This window comes from Orcinus orca, chromosome X (genome assembly GCF_937001465.1).
Source record: "Orcinus orca chromosome X, mOrcOrc1.1, whole genome shotgun sequence".
NCBI lineage: Eukaryota > Metazoa > Chordata > Mammalia > Artiodactyla > Delphinidae > Orcinus > Orcinus orca.
In genome coordinates, this window is record NC_064580.1 from 28,685,214 (window position 1) to 28,706,336 (window position 21,123).

The 21,123-nt window shown below is 37.3% G+C and overlaps 1 protein-coding gene across 1 annotated transcript in view; it reads right to left on the reverse strand.

Moving 5' to 3' along the window:
- DMD (dystrophin) overlaps nt 1-21,123 on the reverse strand; it is a 2,251,544-nt gene that overhangs the window by 560,901 nt on the left and 1,669,520 nt on the right. Inside the window, exon 53 of the mRNA XM_049704774.1 lies at nt 75-286. Coding sequence (XP_049560731.1) covers nt 75-286 — 212 coding nt within the window. The remainder of the gene's footprint in view (nt 1-74; nt 287-21,123) is intronic.

The window sequence follows — 21,123 nt, forward strand, 5'->3', positions numbered from 1 at the left end:
AATCAGTAGATTTTAATCCATGGTATAATTTTATCCAGTGTATTTTATTTTAAGAACATATCTTTGATACTAACCTTGGTTTCTGTGATTTTCTTTTGGATTGCATCCATTGTGTAGGGACCCTCCTTCCATGACTCAAGCTTGGCTCTGGCCTGCCCCAAGACCTGCTGAGCTTCTTCCTTAGCTTCCAGCCATTGTGTTGAATCTTTTAACATTTCATTCAACTGTTGCCTCCGGTTCTGAAGGTGTTCCTGTACTTCATCCCACTGACTCTGAATTCTTTCAACTGGAAAAGAAGGAAAAATGAATACATGGGAGTAAATGTTACTCTGGAGAAGACATTTGAAATTTAACACCCAAATATTATCTCACATTTTATATTACTTATAAAAGAAATTGCTCATTGTGTTACAGCTAGAATGATGGACAATGGAATTTCTTACTTTTTTCAAAGGCAAACATAAGTTTTTGTTAAACCAACTTCCTGAAGGTGATCTAGAACATCAATAGTACATGTGAAAATTTAACTGTGTCTATTCCTTTTTTTTTAGTTTTAAAAGCAGGATAAAACATTTATTAACATAGTACATTAACACAGTTGTATAACTGAATGCAAGACCTTTTCACATAATATCCCCTAAAGCATCTCAAGCACTACATGTCTAAAACAGAACCTATAGAAAAGGAACTATTTCTTTCTAAAAAAAGAGCCTGTTACTTATTCTCTCTTCCTCAGTCACTGTGCCAACACGTTGACTAACCTGATTTTTCTCACTTCCTAACTGCATTTGTCATAACCATTTACTCAGCCCCAAGTAGGACATATCTAAATCATATGCCTTCTTCTCCTTTTCATCCACACAAACAGGTTCCCCTGAATCTATCTTTTCATGCTCTTCCTAGTGATGTAGTTCACATCTTAATTTCCATTTTTTACCAAGGATGTTCCCGCAATCTTTAAACTACTCTTTTTTTTTGAATTGTAGTTTATTTTTTTATAGAGCAGGTTCTTATGCATTTTATATATATTAGTGTATATATGTCAATCCCAATCTCCCAATTCATCACACCATCACCACTCCCCTCCCCACCACTTTCCCTGCTTGGTGTCCATATGTTTGTTCTCTACATCTGTGTCTCTATTTCTGCCCGACAAACCGGTTCAACTGTACCATTTTTCTAGGTTCCACACAAATGCATTAATATACGATATTTGTTTTTCTCTTTCTGACTTACTTCACTCTGTATGACAGTCTCTAGAAGCATCCACGTCTCTACAAATGACCCAGTTCGTTCCTTTCCATGGCTGAGTAATATTCCATTGTATACATGTACCACATCTTCTTTATCCACTCATCTGTTGATGGGCAATGAGGTTGCTTCCATAACCTGGCTATTGTAAATAGTGCTGAAATGAACATTGGGGTGCATGTGTCTTCTTGAATTACGTTTTTTTCTGGGTATATACCCAGTAGTGGGATTGCTGGGTCATATGATAATTCTATTTTTAGTTTTTTAAGGAACCTCCATACTGTTCTCCATAGTGGCTGTATCAATTTACATTCCCACCAATAGTGCCAGGAGGGTTCCCTTTTCTCCATACCCTCTCCAGCATTTGTTGTTTGTAGATTTTCTGATGATGCCCATTCTAACTGGTGATGTTGAGCAGCTTTTCATGTGCTTCTTAGCCATCTCTATGTCTTCTTTGGAGAAATGTCTACTTAGGCCTTCTGCTCATTTTTGGATTGGGTTGTTTTTTTAATATTGAGCTGCATGAGCTGTTTGTATATTTTGGAAATTAATCCTTTGTCTGTTGATTCATTTGCAAATATTTTCTCCCATTCTGAGGGTTGTCTTTTCGTCTTGTTTGTAGTTTCCTTTGCATTGCAAAAGCTCTTAAGTTTCATTAGGTCCCATTTGTTTATTTTTGTTTTTATTTCCATTACTCTAGGAGGTGGATCAAAAAAGATCTTGCTGTGATTTAGGTCAAAGAGTGTTCTTCCTATGTTTTCCTCTAAGAGTATTATAGTGCCCAGTCTTACATTTAGGTTTCTAATGCCTTTTGAGCTTATTTTTGTGAATGGTGTGAGGGAGTGTTCTACTTTCATTCTTTTAAATGTAGCGGTCCAGTTTTGCCAGCACCACTTATTGAAGAGGCTGTCTTTTCTCCATTGTGTATTCTTGCCTCCTTTGTCATAGATTAGTTGACCACAGGTGTGTGGGGTTATCGCTGGGCTTTCTATCCTGTTCTATTGATCTATATTTCTGTTTCTGTGCCAGTAACATATTGTCTTGATTACTGTAGCTTTGTAGTAAAGCCTTAAGTCAGGCAGTCTGATTCCTCCAGTTCCGTTTTCTTCCCCTCAAGACTGTTTTGGCTATTCGGGGTCTTTTGTGTCTCCATACAAATTTTAAGATTTTTTGTTTTAGTTCTGTAAAAAATGCCATTGGTATTTTGATAGGGATTGCATTGAATATGTAGATTGCTTTCGGTAGTATAGTCATTTTCACAATATTGATAATTCCAATCCCAGAACATGGTCTATCTCTCCATCTGTTTGTATCATCTTTAATTTCTTTCATCAGTGTCTTATAGTTTTCTGCATACAGGGCTTTTGTCTCCCTAGGTAGGTTTATTCCTAGATATTTTATTCTTTTTGTTGCAACGGTAAATGGGAGTGTTTTCTTAATTTCTCTTTCAGAATTCTTATAATTATTGTATAGGAATGCAAGAGATATCTGTGCATTAATTTTGTATCCTGCAACTTTACCAAATGCATTGATTAGTTCTAGTAGTTTTCTGGTGGCATCTTTATGATTTTCTATGTATAGTATCATGTCATCTGCAAACACTGACAGTTTTACTTCTTCTCTTCCAATTTGTATTCCTTTTATTTCTTTTCCTTCTCTGATTGCTCTGGCTAGCACTTCCAAAATTATGTGGAATAACAGTGGCGAGAGTGGACATTCTTGTGTTGTTCCTGATCTTAGAGGAAATGCTTTCAGGTTTTCACCGTTGAGAATGATGTTTGCTGTGGGTTTGTCATATATGGCTTTTATTATGTTGAAGTAGGTTTGTTCTATGCCTACTTTCTGGAGAGTTTTTATCATAAATGGGTGCTGAATTTTGTCAAAAGCTTTTTCTGCATCTATTGAGATGATCATATGGTTTTTATTTTTCAATTTGTTAATATGGTGTATCACATTGATTGATTTGCATATATTGAAGAATCCTTGCATCCCTGGGATAAATCCCACTTGATCATGGTGTATAATCCTTTTAATGTGTTGTTGGATTCTGTTTTCTAATAATTTCTTGAGGATTTTCACAACTATATTCATGAGTGATATTGGTCTGTAATTTTCTTTTTTGTAGTATCTTGTCTGGTTTTGGTATCAGGGTGATGGTGGCCTCACAGAATGAGTTTGGGAGTGTTCCTCCCTCTGCAATTCTTTGGAAGAGTTTGAGAAGGATGGGTGTTAGCTCTTCTCTAAATGTTTGACAGAATTCACCTGTGAAGCCATCTGGTGCTGGACTTTTGTTTGTTGGAAGATTTTTAATCACAGTTTCAATTTCATTACTTGTGATTGGTCTGTTCATATTTTCTATTTCTTCCTGGTTCAGTCTTGGAAGGTTATACCTTTCTAAGAATTTGTCCATTTCTTCCAGGTTGTCCATTTTATTGGCATGGAGTTGCTTATAATAGTCTCTTAGGATGCTTTGTATTTCTGTGGTGTCTGTTGTAACTTCTCCTTTTTCATTTCTTTTTATTGATTTGAGTCCTCTCCCTCTTTTTCTTGATGAGTCTGGGTAATGTTTTATCTGTTTTGGTTATCTTGGCAAAGAACTAGCTTTTAGTTTTATTGATCTTTGCTACTGTTTTCTTTGTTTCTATTTCATTTATTTCTGTTGTGATCTTTATGATTTCTTTCCTTCTACTAACTTCAGGTTTTCTTTGTTCTTCTTTCTCTAGTTCCTTTAGGTGTGAGGTTAGATTGTTTATTTGAGATTTTTCTTGTTTCTTGAGGTAGGCTTATATTGCTATAAACTTCCCTCTCAGAACTGCTTTTGCTGCATCCTATACATTTTGGATCATCACGTTTTCGTTGTCATTTGTCTCTAGGTATTTTTTGATTTCCTCTTTGGTTTCTTCAGTGATCTCTTGGTTATTTAGTAACATATTGTTTAGCCTCCATGTGTTTGTGTTTTTTACGTTTTTTTCCCCCAATAATTCATTTCTACTCTCACAGCTCTGTGGTCGGAAAAGATGCTTGATATAATTTCAATTTTCTTAAATTTACTGTGGCTTGATTTGTGACCTAAGATGTGCTCTATCTTGGAGAATGTTCCATGTGCACTTGAGAAGAAAGTGTAATCTGCTGTTTTTGGATGGAATGTCCTATAAATATCAATTAAATCTATCTGGTCTATTGTGTCATTTAAAGCATCTGTTTCCTTAATTATATTCATTTTGGATGATCTGTCCATTGGTGTAAGTGAGGTGTTAAAGTCCCCCACCATTATTGTGTTACTGTCGATTTCCTCTTTTAGAGCTGTTAGCAGTTGCCTTATGTATTGAGGTGCTCCTATGTTGGGTGCATATATATTTGTAATTGTTATATCTTCTTGTTGGATTGATCCCTTGATCATTATGTAGTGACCTTCCTTGTCTCTTATAACATTCTTTATTTTAAAGTCTATTTTATCTGATATGAGTATTGCTATTCCACCTTTCTTTTGATTTCCATTTGTGGGGAGTATCTTTTTCCAACCCATCACTTTCAGTCTCTATGTGTCCCTAGGTCTGAAGTGGGTCTCTTGTAGACAGCATATATATGGGTCTTGGTTTTGTATCCATTCAGCAATCCTGTGTCTTTTGGTTGGAGCATTTAATCCATTCACGTTTAAGGTAATTATCCACATGTATGTTCCTATTACCATTTTTTCAATTGTTATGAGTTTGCTTTTGTAGGTCCTTTTCTTCTCATGTTTCCCACTTAGAGAAGTTCTTGTAGCATTTGTTGTAGAGCTGGTTTGATGGTGCTGAATTCTCTCAGCTTTTGCTTGTCTGTAAAGCTTTTGATTTCTCCACTGAAGCTGAATGAGATCCATGCTGGGTAGAGTAATCTTGGTTGTAGGTTCTTCCCTTTCATCACTTTTAATGTATCATGCCACTCCCTTCTGGCTTGTAGAGCTTCTACTGAGAAATCAGCTGTTAACCTTATGGGAGTTCCCTTGTATGTTATTTGTCATTTTTCCCTTGTTGCTTTCAATAATTTTTCTTTGTCTTTAATTTTTGTCAATTTGATTACTATGTGTCTCGGTGTGTTTCTCCTTGGGTTTATCCTGTATGGGACTCTCTGCGCTTCCTGGACTTGACTTGGGTGGCTATTTCCTTTTCCATGTTAGGGAAGTTTTCAACTGTAATCTCTTCAAATATTTTCTCGGGTCCTTTCTCTCTCTTCTCCTTCTGGGACTCCTATAATGTGAATGTTGTTGCGTTTAATGTTGTCCCAGAGGTCTCTTAGGCTGTCTTTGTTTCTTTTCATTCTTTTTTCTTTATTCTGTTCCATGGCAGTAAATTCCACCATTCTGTCTTCCAGGTCACTTACCCATTCTTCTGCCTCAGTTATTCTGCTATTGATTCCTTCTAGTGTAGTTTTCATTTCAGTTATTGTACTGTTCATCTCTGTTTGTTTGTTCTTTAATTCTTCTAGGTGTTCGTTCTTTAATTGTTCTAGGTGTTTGTTAAACATTTCTTGCATCTTCTCGATCTTTGCCTCCATTCTTTTTCTGAAGTCCTGGATCATCTTCACTATCATTATTCTGAATTCTTTTTCTGGAAGGTTGCCTGTCTCCACTTCATTTAATTGTTTTTCTGAGGTTTTATCTTGTTCCTTCATCTGGTACATAGCCCGCTGCCTTTTCTTCTTGTCTATCTTTCTGTGAATGTATTTTTTGTTCCACAGGCTGCAGGATTGTAGTTCTTCTTGCTTCTGGTGTCTGCCCTCTCTTACTGTGTCTTTTCTTAATCTTTAGAGCCAAATATGAGTAATCTTTCCGAAAGCTCCTATAGCAGAATGCCCACATCTCCTTGCCCTTATCACTTCATTGCCCAACAGCCTGACCTCCAATACCATCACTGACATTTCATTCTTTGTAGGCTTTGTGTTGTCATAAAGTTTGCTTTGCCATCTAAGTGGTAGGCTAGATACACTAAGGAATTGAGGCTCCCCTGCCCAGTCTCCCACCACCTTACCTCCCAGGAACAGCCTGTAACCAATGACTGATGGTAGTCATTAGGGTATGAATATTCTAGCACGCTTTTGCTATGGGAGATATCTGTGAGGTATGTGATTTATAAGGGTTCCAGAGTTCTCCCAGTGGGATAAAGCTCTAGTGGGTCATGGTGGTAAACTGCTTGATTATGTACCATCCTTTACTGGTTGTCTTGCCTTACCTGTCTCACTTTCTCATTCCCCTATTGATATTTCTCTCAACTCCCAAATAAACCACTTGCTCTCAAAACTTTTTTTCTGCGGCAATCCAAGACCAGATAGGCACATTGGAAACTTCTTGTAACAATGACAGTTATATTCTGTAAGTAGGACAGGCTTACATCGAGGCTATTTTCTGGTATCACTGTGAGTCAAAGATGGAGATTCCCTATAGATTTTGCTCTGGAATACTTTATTTTAGAATATTAAAAATAAACATAACAAGATTGCTTTTTCTTTTCTTTGAGCACCACATAATCTTCATTTTAAGCTGATTTCATAAAATGGAAATAATGCCATAGAAAACAGGAAATAAAACCACCACTTACTTTACTCCTTAAGCAGGAAATCTGACAGACATTCTAGATTTTTCCCTAAGCCTCACCAAACACCATATATAACTGGTTACTAAGTTTTCTCATACAGAACTCCTTTCTTCTTTCCCCACGTTTCCACGGCAAAGCTCCAACATTTTCTGTCTACATGTTTGCAATAGACTGTACATAGTTCCTCTGCCTCAAGTCTCCACTCTCCAATGTAACTTCTACACTGTAGACACAGTAATAACTAATATAAATCTGATCACCCCACTCTCTCATTTAAACCCTTCAATGTCTCCCCACGGTCCTCTGGAATACTTTAGCTTGATATACATATTCCTCTGTGATCTGGCCTGGATAATCTGAGAGATTTATTGACAAAGGAACAAATTATAACATAATCAGAGTGTAGGAAAATCACCAAATTTAATACAAGAAACTTGTATTGGCCTTGCAGCAGTGGAGCTGTTAGTACATCTAGGCCCAAGAAATCAGGGGAGGGAGAAGTGGCCAGAAGCTGAGAATCATGAGGAGAAACCACCTTGAGAAGAGCAGTAACCTTTTATCAAGGGACAGAGTCAGCCTGAAGCAAATTCACAGGTAGGGTACTAGAAGAATAAATACCCTGACCTCTCTGCCCTCTCTCTTCAACTTCCTACCAGGGCTCCCCAGTGGCTAAACCAATTGGAAGCCAGAGGGCATGGGAGACCGATGATGACACAGATCAACCACCCAGAGTAGAGAGCGAGGTAGAGAAGGGCAATGGACAAATAAAACGTATACGGCACAGTCTTGCGCTTTTTATTTTTTATTTTGTTTTGTTTTGTTTTTTGCAGTACACGGGCCTCTCACCACTGCGGCCTCTCCCATCGCACAGCACAGGCTCCGGACGTGCAGGCTCAGCGGCCATGGCCCATGGGCCCAGCCGCTCCGCGGCATGTGGGATCTTCCCGGACCAGGGCACGAACCCGTGTCCTCTGCATTGGCAGGCGGACTCTCAACCACTGCGCCACCAGGGAAGCCCCTGTGCTTCTTATTTCATGACATAAGTTTGGTCTTTCTTAATTAAACCTGCTGTTGCCTCCCTAAAGTTATAAGAAGTTATGAGTTAAAGAAGTACCTGAGATATTTTGTAAATAACCATCAGTACTAAACAGACCCTACAAGACTACTGATTGTGACATGAATTAAAGAATGTGGTACCTAGAATAGGTAAAACCAAGTAAGTGACATTCATTACAGGTACTGTTTTTATCAGTTTCATTTTGGTTTGGGTGTTTGCTGTGCATTAGAAATCCAGTCAACATATCATCTTCCAACTTTGGTTAACATGTCAACCTGTTTAAATGTCAGTAACTCCTTATAATCTTTGAGCACCATTTTTTTTTCTTGTTGCATTGCTGTTGTTCACCCACTGGGTAGTATAGCACTCATTATAGTTGAGATCTACAATTATTAGTCTATTTAATCTTTAGTTTACAAAACTACTAGTGTAAATGCTATTATAAAAAAAGCTATTTAAAATATTAGTAAAAGAGTCTTTAAGTGTTCTGGAATATTTTCTTATCAATCATAGAAACAACTAATAACACAATTACAAACCATTTTCCAACTTATCCCAGCAGGCTACTTTATTATGCATAGCTGGCACCTCTTCTTTTTCTTGGCCTATTGCTATATACGTATTACATGTATTTGCAAATAATGAAATTGACTTTCCTCTAAAAGCCGATGATTACAATTTGCCTTAATCAGCCTTAATTAGTGACATTTTACTACGCTGTCAAAATGTTTAGAACGCCTAGTATTTTTGACAAAAACATGGTAAGCCATTTGCATTCATGCCAGTGAATATTTTCTACATCCTAAATTCATTTCAATAGGGTAGACATAATCTATATTTTTAGGCCATCACTTGATATGAGAAAGAAGTAGTTTCTCCTATCATGTGGGTAGATATTTCTTAATTGTGGAAAAAGGAGGAAACTTTTATAGCCTATAACATTATTTCAGACAAACATACCATTTGAATGCCTGTTCAATCACAGCAATGGAGGTTTTCATCCCAAAGGGGTCATGTGTGTACAATTTAGCAGGAGAAAATGGTTTACTGGGTGTGTGTCCCACTAAAGATGTGCTTTCTCATCCTTGACCTTCAACTGTACTTGATCATGAGATAATACTTAACGAAACAGATTTATAGTTATAGACTCACTCAACAATCTAGCTACCCCTCCATTCACACCTATCTATCCATCCTGCCAGTTACCTTTTTATTTACCAGCTACTGGATACCAGGCATTAGGCCAAGCACTGGGGAAACAAGGGAGTCTAAGACAGATTCCCTGGCTTCTGGTTGGTTGCTACCTGTTAGATGGAAGTGTTATTTACCATCTACTCGAGGAATAAAGATCAACAGTTCTAGGGAAAAGATAATGAGTTCAATCCTACACCTATTCAGTGAAAAGTTTTGAGGATCTTTCACATAGGACTATCATTTTAGTCAGCTGGACTTGAAGGTGCTGTGGTATAGCTGCATATTTTGGAAGACAGAGAAATCCAAGATTAGAAATCACTGGAGAGAAGTAAAAACTGAAGCCATTAAGAGGAACACATTCTCATTGGTATGGGGTATAGATTGAGCAAAAGAGGGTTAAAGATGGAGTCCTGAAAAATATAACACATAAACACAGAATACAGTGTCAATAGTCAATAAGATGGATGAATGGCTAGAGAGGCAGGAGGATCACTTGGAAAGTGCGCTTCCATAGAAATGTGGATAAGAGAAAATTTCACAACACAAGCGTGGTTAACATTTTAAATACCATAGATGTCACAAGAGCTAATAAAAATCATAATAAAACATTATTTGAATACCCACTCTGCTCAAGGCACTGTTTTAAGCTCTTTACCTGTATTAACTCATTTAATCATCATGAAAATCTTATGAGGTAGGTATAATTGCTTGTGTTGTTATTGTTGTTGCTGTTCTCCTCATTTAACAGATGAAGAAATAGGGACCATGTTAAAGAACTGGCCTAAGGTCATACAGATAGTGAGTGGAAGAGCCAACACTTAGACCCAAGCAGTCAGATTTCCCAAAGCCCATGCCGAAAGTATCCACTGGCTTTGACCACAAGAAACTTCCTGAAGACCATATAGCTAAAGAGTGGTAGAAATCTTACTGTAGAGAACTGACAAGTCAATCAGCCAATGATGGATGAGAGGGGGGAGATAATTGCCCCTTGTTGGTGACAACTGTCAGGTGCATTTTTCACTATCTCCTACACTTCATTCATTGGGGCTGCCCTCTAGCTGCCCACAGCAATAACCTGCTCAGTATAACTGGCTCAATTATTGGCTTCTTTCCTTTACACATTTCACTGTCCTACTCCCCTACTGGTACTTCCAGGGACCACCACACAAGTAAATCATCATTACTTAAATCATTGTTTCAAGGTCAGCTTCTGGGGAAACCTAGTCTAAGTTAGAATTGTATTCATTGAAAAAATTTCTCAGGGCACAGCTCAGTGCTTGGCACTTGGTATACTTTTGATAACTGCTAAATGAATTGTCCATGTATACTGTTTCAAATATCCATGTTTCCTTTTTAGAAAGATGTAAAAATACTACTTTCAAAGTTAACCCCTAGCCAGGACTTTGAGTCTTTCTTCTCTAAAAGCAATAACTGTCTCTTTATTGCATTTCAGGTCTATATAATTTGAACACTGGATTAAGTCTTTCACATTTCCCTCTTTTTTTTCTTTGACATTTTATTTTATTTTATTTTATTTTTTTTTGCGGTACGTGGGCCTCTCACTGTTGTGGACTCTCCCATTGCGGAGCACAGGCTCCGGACGCGCAGGCTCAGCGGCCATGGCTCACGGGCCTAGTCGCTCCGCGGCACGTGGGATGTTCCTGGACTGGGGTACGAACCCCTGTCCCCTGCATCGGCAGGTGGACTCTCAACCACTGCGCCACCAGGGCAGCCCGACATTTTAATTTTTTAATCTTTTTTTTTAAACATCTTTATTGGAGTATAATTGCTTTACAATGTTGTGTTACTTTCTGCTGTATAACAAAGTGAATCAGCTATAATGTACACATATATACCCATATACCCTGCCTCTTGTGTCTCCCTCCCACCCTCCCTATTCCACCCCACTAGGTGGTCACAAAGCAACGAGCTGATCTCCCTGTGCTATGTGACTGCTTCCCACTAGCTACCTGTTTTACATTTGGTACTGCATATATGTCCATGCCACTCTCTCATTTCGTCCTAGCTTACACTCCCCCCCACCACCCGTGTCCTCAAGTCTATTTTCTAAATCTGTGTCTTTATTCCTCTCTTGCCCCTAAGTTCTCCAAAACCTTTTTTTTTTAGATTCCATATATATGTGTTAGCATACAGTGTTTGTTTTTCTCTTCCTGACTTACTTCACTCTGTATGATTGACTCTACATCCATCCACTTCACTACAAATAACTCAATTTCATTTCTCTTTATGGCTGAGTAATATTCCACTGTATATATGTGCCACATCTTCTTAATCCATTCATCTGTCGACGGACACTTAGGTTGCTTCCATGTCCTGGCTACTGTAAATATAGCTGCAATGAACATCGTGGTACATGACTCTTTTTGAATTACGGATTTCTCAGGGTATACGCCCAGTAATGGGATTGCTGGGTCATACGGTAGTTCTATTTTTAGTTTTCTAAGGAGTCTCCATACTGTTCTCCATAGTGGCTGTGTCAGTTTATATTCCCACCAACAGTGCAAGAGGGTTTCCTTTTCTCCACACCCTCGCCAGCATTTATTGTTTGTAGACTTTTTGATGTTGCCCATTCTGACGGGTGTGAGGTGATACCTCATTGTAGTTTTGATTTGCATTTCTCTAATAATTAGTGATGTTGGGCATTCTTTCACGTGTTCGTTGCCAATCTGTATATCTTCTTTGGAGAATGTCTATCTAGATCTTCTGCCCATTTTTGGATTGGATTGTTTATTTTTTTGATATTGAGCTGCATGAGCTTCTTGTATATTTTGAAGATTAATCTTTTGTCAGTTGCTTCATTTGCAGATATTTTCTCCCACTCTGCGGGTGGTATTTTCGTCTTGTTTGTGGTTTCCTTTGCTGTGCAAAAGCTATTAAATTTCATTAGGCCCCATTTGTTTATTTTTGTTTTTATTTCCATTTCTCTACGAGGTGGGTCAAAAAGGATCTTGCTGTGATGTATGTCACAGACTGTTCTGCCTATATTTTCCTCTAAGAGTTTTATAGTGTCTGGCCGTACATTTAGGTCTTTAACCCATTTTGAGTTTATTTCTGTGTATAGTGTTAGGGAGTGTTCTAATTTCATTCTTTTACATGTAGCTGTCCAGTTGTCTCAGCACCACTTATTGAAGGGCTGTCTTTTCTCCATTGTATATTCTTCTCTCCTTTATCAAAGATAAGGTGACTATATGTGTGTAGGTTTATCTCTGGGCTTTCTAACCTGTTCCATTGATCTACATTTCTGTTTTTGTGTCAGTACCATACTGTCTTGGTTACTGTAGCTTTGTAGTACAGTCTGAAGTCATGGAGCCTGATTCCTCCAGCTCCATTTCTCTTTCTCAAGATTGCTTTGGCTATTCGGGGTCCTTTGTGTTTCCATGCAAATTGTGAAATTTTTTCTTCTAGTTCTGTGAAAAATGCCATTGGTAGTTTAAAAGGGATTGCCCTGAATCTGTAGATTGCTTTGGGTAGTATAGTTATTTTCACAATGTTGATTCTTCCAGTCCAAGAACATGGTCTATCTCTCCATCTGTTTGTATCATCTTTAATTTCTTTCATCAGTGTCTTACAGTTTTCTGCATGAAGGTCTTTTGTCTCCTTAGGTAGGTTTATTCCTGGGTATTTTATTCTTTTTGTTGCAATTGTAAATGGGAGTGTTTCCTTAATTTCTCTTTCAGATTTTTCATCATTAGTGTATAGGAATTCAAGAGATTTCTGTGCATTAATTTTGTATCCTGCTACTCTACCAAATTTATTGATTAGCTCTAGTAGTTTTCTGGTAGCATCTTTAGGAACCTCTATGTATAGCATCATACCAACTGCAAACAGTGACAGCTTTATTTCTTCTTTTCCAATTTGGATTCCTTTTATTTCTTTTTCTTCTCTGATTGCTGTCACTAAAACTTTCAAAACTACGTTGAATAACAGTGGTGAGCGTGGACACCCTTGTCTTGTTCCTCATCTTAGTGGAAATGGTTTCAATGTTTCACCATTGAGAACGATGTTGGCTGTGGGTTTGTCATATATGGCCTATATTAGATTGAGGTAAGTTCCCTGTATGCCTACTTTCTGGAGGATTTTTATCATAAATCGGTGTTGAATTTTGTTGAAAGTTTTTCTGCAACTATTGAGATGACCATATGGTTTTTATCCTTCAATTTAATATGGTGTATCACATTGATCAATTTGCATATATTGAAAAATCCTTGCATTCCTGGGATAAACCCCACTTGATCATGGTGTATGATCCTTTTAATGTGCTGTTGGATTCTGTTTGCTAGTATTTTGTTGAGTATTTTTGCATCTATGTTCATCAGTGATACTGGCCAGTAGTTCTCTTTTTTCGTGACATCTTTGTCTGGTTTCAGTATCAGGGTGATGGTGGCCTCATAGAATGAGTTTGGGAGTGTTCCTCCCTCTGCTATACTTTGGAAGAATTTGAGAAGGATAGGTGTTAGCTCTTAGCTCTTCTCTAAATGTTTTATAGAATTCGCCTGTGAAGCCATCTGGTCCTGGGCTTTTGTTTGTTGGAAGATTTTAAATCACAGTTTCAACTTCAGTGCTTGTGACTGGTCTGGTTATATTTTCCATTTCTTCCTGGTTCAGTCTCAGAAGGTTGTGCTTTTCTAAGAATTTTTCCATTTCTTCCAGGTTGTCCATTTTATTGGCATAGAGTTCCTTGTGGTAATCTGTCATGATCCTTTGTATTTCTGCAGTGTCAGGTGCTACTTCTTTTTCATTTGTAATTCTATTGATTTTAGTGTTCTCCCTTTTTTTCTTCATGAGTCTGGCTAATGATTTTTCATTTTTGTTTATCTTCTCATAGAACCAGCTTTTAGTTTTATTGATCTTTGCTATCATTTCCTTCATTTCTTTTCCATTTATTTCTGATCTGACCTTTATGATTTCTTTCCTTCTGCTAAATTTAGGGTTGTTGTTGTTCTTCTTTCTCTAACTGCTTTAAGTGTAAGGTTAGGTTGTTTATTTGAGATATTTCTTGTTTCTTGAGGTAAGATTTTATTGCTTGAACTTGCCTCTTAGAACTGCTTTTGCTGCATCCCATAGGTTTTGGGTCGCCGTATTTTCATTGTCATTTGCTTCTAGGTATTTTTTGATTTTCTCTTTGATTTCTTTGGTGATCTCTCGGTTATTTAGTAGTGTATTGTTTAGCCTCCATGTGTTTGTATTTTTTACAGATCTTTTCCTGTAATTGATATCTAGTCTCATGGCGTTCTGGTCGGAAAAGATACTTGATACAATTCCAATTTTCTTAAAATTACCAAGGCTTGATTTGTGACCCAAGATATGATCTATCCTGGAGAATATTCCATGAGCACTTGAGAAGTGTATTCTGTTGTTTATGGATGGAATGTCCTATAAATATCAATTAAGTCCATCTCGTTCAATGTGTCATTTAAAGCTTGTGTTTGCTTACTTATTTTCATGTTGGATGATCGGTCCATTGGTGAAAGTGGGGTGTTAATGTCCCCTTCTATGATTTTGTTACTGTTGATCTCCCCTGTTATGGTTGTTAGCATTTGCCTTAAGTATTGAGGTGCTCCTGTATTGGGTGTATAAATATATACGATTGTTATATCTTCTTCTTGGATTGATCCCTTGATCATTATGTGGTGTCCTTCTTTGTCTCTTGTAATAGTCTTTAGTTTAAAGTCTATTTTGTCTGATATGAGAATTGCTCACAATGTTTTTTCTGTCTCATAAACCCACTGCCTCTAGCCCTTAACCTGCTATACCGCTAAATGATTCAGTTGGGGGCTTCCCTGGTGGCACAGTGGTTGAGAGTCCGCCTGCTGATGCAGGGGACACGGGTTCGTGCCCCGGTCCGGGAAGATCCCACGTGCCGTGGAACGGCTGGGCCCATGAGCCATGGCCACTGAGCCTGCGTGTCCGGAGCCTGTGCTCCGCAACAGGAGAGGTCACAACAGTGAGAGGCCCGCGTACAGCAAAAAAAAAAAAAAAAAAAAAAAAATCCATAAATTAAAAATAACTGTGGGGGGGGGAGGAATCCTGTAAGCCAAAACTAATCAGTGACCTCTAACATTCTTAAAATAAACTGTAGGTCAGAGAGAATCTGTTGGCATGTCTTTTTGCCTCAGTCTGTCTTTTAAATTAAATTTTAGACTGAGTAACATGGAAAAGTACATGTGCATATTGGATGATATTTTTATGGGCATTTTCAATATTTGAAACATACTGAGCTCCAGAGGATAATAACAACAATAAACTATCATATTGTTATTAACATAAGTACAATTCGATGAATACTAGAAAGACAGCAGATGTATCGCCCCTTGTGAAATAACTAACCATATGTGAGAATCCATTTTGCAGAGTAGAAATTACGGACAGAATATTTTCTTTATAAAAGGATACACCATAGATTTCTCTAATCAACTTGTCAAAGATATTTAAAATATTATTTGACTTGTATTCCACTCCCAGGTATATAGCCCAGAGAAATGCATACTTATATTCACCAAAAGACATGTACTAAATTAGAAGATTACCCAAATTGGAAACTACCGAAATTCCCATCTACTATAAAATGGAATGGACAAATACATTGCGGCAAGTTTATCAACAGAATACTATCCAGCAACGAGAATTAAATATCTACATCTATATTCAATGATATGTATTAACCTCACAAACATAAGGTTGAGGCAAAGAAACCAGCCAAAACCAAGGACATACTGTATTATTCTATTTATAAAATGTATAAAATCAGGAAAAAGTAAGATGACTATAGAAGTCAGGATAGCCGTTACCTTTGTTGGACTGGTAGTCACTGAAAGAGACATGACAGGGACTTTTGAGGTTCCGGTAATATTCTTTTTCTTGATATGAGTGCTGTTTACACACTTGTAATCAGTTTGTGCACATTCACCAAGCTAGACATTTATGTTATATGTACTTTTCCTTACGTATATTGTACTTCAATAAAATTTTAATAATATATTTTCAACTTGTAAAATGTACTTTACATACAACTTTGGAGAATTAATCTTTTCTAAAAGGGTTGCAACGTGTGAAATATGTATCACTTGGGCAGATATGAATGATAATAAGAGATGCAATGGTTTTTGCTAAGGACAATAAAATTGAGGGCTTAGATTTGTGTGATAAAGAACATTTGAGAAATATTCATTGGACAGTGAATCAGACTAGACTCACAGAAACAAATCAGCACATAGAGACAGATGAAGCAGCTATGAGTTATGCAATTTTAAAAAAGCAGTGTAGGGAATTGCAGTCTAGTGGTTAGGGCTCTGCGCTTTCACTGCTGAGGGCCTAGGTTCAATCCCTGATTGGGGAACTAAGATCCCACAAGCCGTGCGGCACAGCCAGAAAAAAACAAAAAAAAGGCAGTGTAATTGATTGATATAGCTGTCCTAAGAGTAGACCCTGCAGAATACATAGAAAAGAAAAATTTACAAGTTTTTATCTATATCGTTTTGTTAAGGAATGAAACAATTCAAACTACAGGATTTCACGACTCTTGCAACACTTCATCCAGGATATTACTGATAGACCAAAGATATATTATGGCAGTGTACTGTGTCCCATTCTGTAGATTTATATTTATACCAGATTCATCTGACATTTAAAAGTGAAATAATAATAAAAATATATGCTTATAAACTCAGATAATCTGTGCATGTTGGTAATTGAAGAGCTACCCAAATGTGTGTACTTCTTCTTTCAGAGGTCCAACATGATAAGCTTCTCAACTGATTTGTGCAGTAAGTAGATGCTGGATAATGAAAGGAATAAATAACGAATGCTAGGACTCAGGATGATAGACTGGGACTCAGCATGTGTCCTGATTTACGGATCTCCAGAAGTGTCACACTGGAAACTAAGCAATCATGTCAAGAACCACAATACTGCAGAGAAAGAAACAGTTCAGTTGATTGAGTATTAACCAATCTTTCACTTCAAGTTTTTAAGCTAGCTATGTTTGATTATCGATACACAACCTTGACTGATATTGATTCCCTCAACATCTCTTCTAGGGAAAAATGTTATTTACAAAAATAAAATGTTTGCCTTTTTGAATACATATTGCTACAGAACAAAGAACAACTCGGTTCCAATTTCTGCACTCAAGTTACAGTCTGAGAATTAGAAGTTACTGTGACTAAGTTTTAGAAAGAAACCTTGACCAGCAGTTAATAATGGGTTATAGCCCGGGATTTGTGATGAAATAGGTATTGTAATTTGCAAAAGCTGCTTCGGCACAACTTCAAGCTCCTCAATTGCAAAACTGACTATAGTCATCAAAATGGACAATAATCTCAGCAAACATTTGTAATCTGCCAGGTGGGGGCACTCTGAGGGTCTCAACGTGGGTCTCAATGATTCCAGGTAGAAAATACTGAGCTTAAAGAGTTAAATTACTGGTAAATCTTTTGAGGTCATTTGAATGGGTAAAGTGTCATATATTTAACTGTGGTCAACTGTAAGGAAAACTTTCCCAACTGAGGTTAAGACAATAAACTCTGAACCATTTCTAAGCATCAGGAAAAAGATATGGTAATCACAACAGACAGTTCCCTGAGGCCAAAATAGTCCACAAAAGGCTAGGCATGATCAAGAAGGGAGCTGAAAACAAAGAAATCATCATTGTTCTACTCGTGTATAAAGTTAGGATACAACTATATCTTGAGTAATGTGAGTATATCTCAATGTTTTACATTCAAAGACTTATAAGGAACCAGAGAAAGTCAAAATAATAATAACCCAAATTATAGGAAATATTAAGATGTGTTCCTCCTATTTCCACAAGGAATTTAAACATGGTTCTGTAGAAGTCTTATCTGTAGTTAAGCTCTGCAAAGAGAAGTCTCAACTTAAACCCATTAAGAAGAGGAAGAAGCATTTGATCTATTTAGGAACAGGAGAGGAGGAATGTGGTTGCTGTGCGAACACAGAATAAAATGTCTGAGAAGACATTTCAGACCACAAAGGTGAAAAGAGAGGGGAATTACAGGCAAATGATTAAATCCTAGCTGCTACAACTAATTTGAAGATATGTTTCCTTTCTAAGTCCCCCCAAAACTGGAATTCAGGAACAGCCAAGCATTTAGTTTTAAATTCACGGAAGACAGACCCAGACCCAATAACTAAGGTAAAAATATTTTATAATATCAGTCTAACATTTAAGGTTAGTTTGAACATGGCAAAGATTAGTAATTTAATGCTATTTTCACACTCAGTTTACTCTCTGTAAAATGGGGATAATAATAACAAGAAGATTAACAATCTGTGAAGATTAAGGAAATGATGGACGCAAGACACTGGGCAAAGTATCTAGCCCCTAATTACAGGGGTAAAGACAGGCAGTTATGCACTTTGTAACACCATTGGACTTTTTTTTTTTTTTTTTTTTTTGCGGTATGCAGGGCTCTCACTGTTGTGGCCCCTCCCATTGCGGAGCACAGGCTCCGGACTCACAGGTTCAGCGGCCATGGCTCACGGGCCTAGTTGCTCCGCGGCATGTGGGATCTTCCTGGACAGGGGCACGAACCCGTGTACCCTGCATCGGCAGGCGGACTCTCAACCACTGCGCCACCAGGGAAGCCCACCATTGAACTTTTTAAATCCTCAGCCATTAAGCAAAGCGGGTTAGTAGACTGGATGACCCCTGGGGTTCTTTCCAGCTCTAAAAGTCTGTGAAATACATGTTACTTTATGTTTCTGTCAGAGATTGAAGCTCATCTTACAAGGCTATTAGGAAGAACTAAGTCATTCCAGTGCCTGGATGAACAAATAGCATATAGACATCCATATCATTCCCCTGGACGGACTATTCCTGTGATACAACTTGGCAATCTTATATTCAGTCATGTGAAAATTCAGTTGAAAAAAATTCAAGCCAACATAAAAAATTTCCTTTCATTTATTAATATTTCTAATTGAGATATAATTGATATATAAACTTACATTAGTTTCAGGTATAAACATAATTAGATATTTGTATGTATTGTGAAATGATCACCATAGTAAGTCTAATTAACATCCAAAGGTTCTTTCCTTTCTGGGGTGATAGTGTTTTTCTTTATCTTGATAGAGGCATGTGTCGCACAGGTGCACCCATTCAACAATACTCACTGATTGGTACACATAAGATTTGTACTTTTGACTCTGCACATTTTGCCCCACAGAGACATACAAGTAAGCAAATAAACCAACAAAAAAAACTGTAAATGAATGCTGAGCTCTAGTTAATGATACGCATGCTGAAGCGTTTAGGGGTAAAGGGTACTGATGTCTCTAAACTTACTTTGAAATGCATCAGAAAATAGTCGGGACTGATGGGCAGAGAAAGCATGAATTTGTATAGCACAATCTAGGTGGTGGGTTCAGGGATAGTTACTCGACAATTCTTTCCACTTTTCTGTGTATCGGAATTTTTCATAATAAAATGTTAGATAAAATGCTCTCTCACAGCAAGCACAAAGCCGCATATTATTTAAACACATTTCTAAGTTATTAAGGTCACTTTCCAATTAAGAAAAAAAATACCATCTATGGAATATAGAAGTTTAAAAGACAGTAAACAGAATTTACAGTAGTGAAAATGACAAAATGTTTTGCTTAAAGTCACATGTATATGGAGAGGAGCTCGAAAAGGAATTCAGGCTGATCTCTTAATTTCCTCATCAACAGAATGTCAAAGATCATATTACCTCCTTAAAAGTATGCTGAATATTCTCAGAGAGAAAATAAGTTAGTCCTCTGACAAAAGCTCATTCTGTTTTGGTTATAAAATATAGGAAAGTGTGTGTTGGTTCCCATATTGAAAGATGAGTTAAGGTAAAAGGATTGCATTTTTGCCACTGGTTGGAGAGTCACAGATTTATAAGAAAATACCAACATCCAGTCATAATGGAACATGTAAGTTATTGTATTAATTACATAAACAGGCAGATATTGAAATGTGATTTATTTGGTCATTAAAATGAGTTAACTTAAAAAAATAATGGCTTCCTTTGGCAAGGGGGAACTATTGGTTGAGATGAAAGCTTAAAGTTGGGGGAGTAGCTTTATCTATAATTATGCAAAAATATTTCAGCTTATAATCTTAGGTCACTCACAAGACATAGAAAATAAATTGTTTAAATGTGATATAGACACAACATATCGCTGGATAATCCCACTCTCCAGCCTGCCCCACCCTCAACTAATTAAGTGCCAAATGTAGCAAATAAAGTACTCACAGCTCATTCAGCAAGAGGTCATTAAAGTGGAGCTAAAGGGAACCATTATAATTCCAGCACCGCGGATTCATTACCATGTCACTAGCATGCAATGCACACATAAAACCCATTCATCACTGCAAATTTGCACATCAAAACTGATGCATTTGTTGGAATATAAATATTTTTAAATATGTAGAATAAAAAAAGACATTTTTTCCTGCCCTGAACACACACTGAATTTCATCCCTACACCTTGTCACTCAAACTTTGATTTGATGAGTGCAGAAAATGCAGGTTATACCTGAAAAGCCAAGTGGGCTCACTTGTATCCTCACAAGCACACTCCACAGTCTAGCCAATGAAGTTAAGGAATAAAAATAATAAATAATTCCTTGAACAGAAACCATGGGTTAAAAAGCAAAATGCCAGGTACTGTCTACTAATGGACTTTTCTGTATTTCTAGTCTTCCCTACCTTCTTCTCTTTAGGTTTAGTGTCTCCCCTACTCATGCCTAATTCCCTTCCTGTACTCAGTATTCCAAATTCTTCTACCTCCTAAGACAAGTGATTCCATTTTTTACCCATTCTGTATCTTCAATCTCAGTCTAGAACCTCATCTAAAAAGAAAACAACAAAAAACAAAATAAAAAATTCTTCCTTTTGGCTCTACACCCCCTCTGGCCAATCCTTTCTCCTTCATGAAAGAGTGATTTACACCAGAGTTACTTCAAGGATGGTTTATGTACCAGCAGCTGCAGCATTACCTGGGAGCTTGTTAGACATGCAATATCTCAGGCCCCAC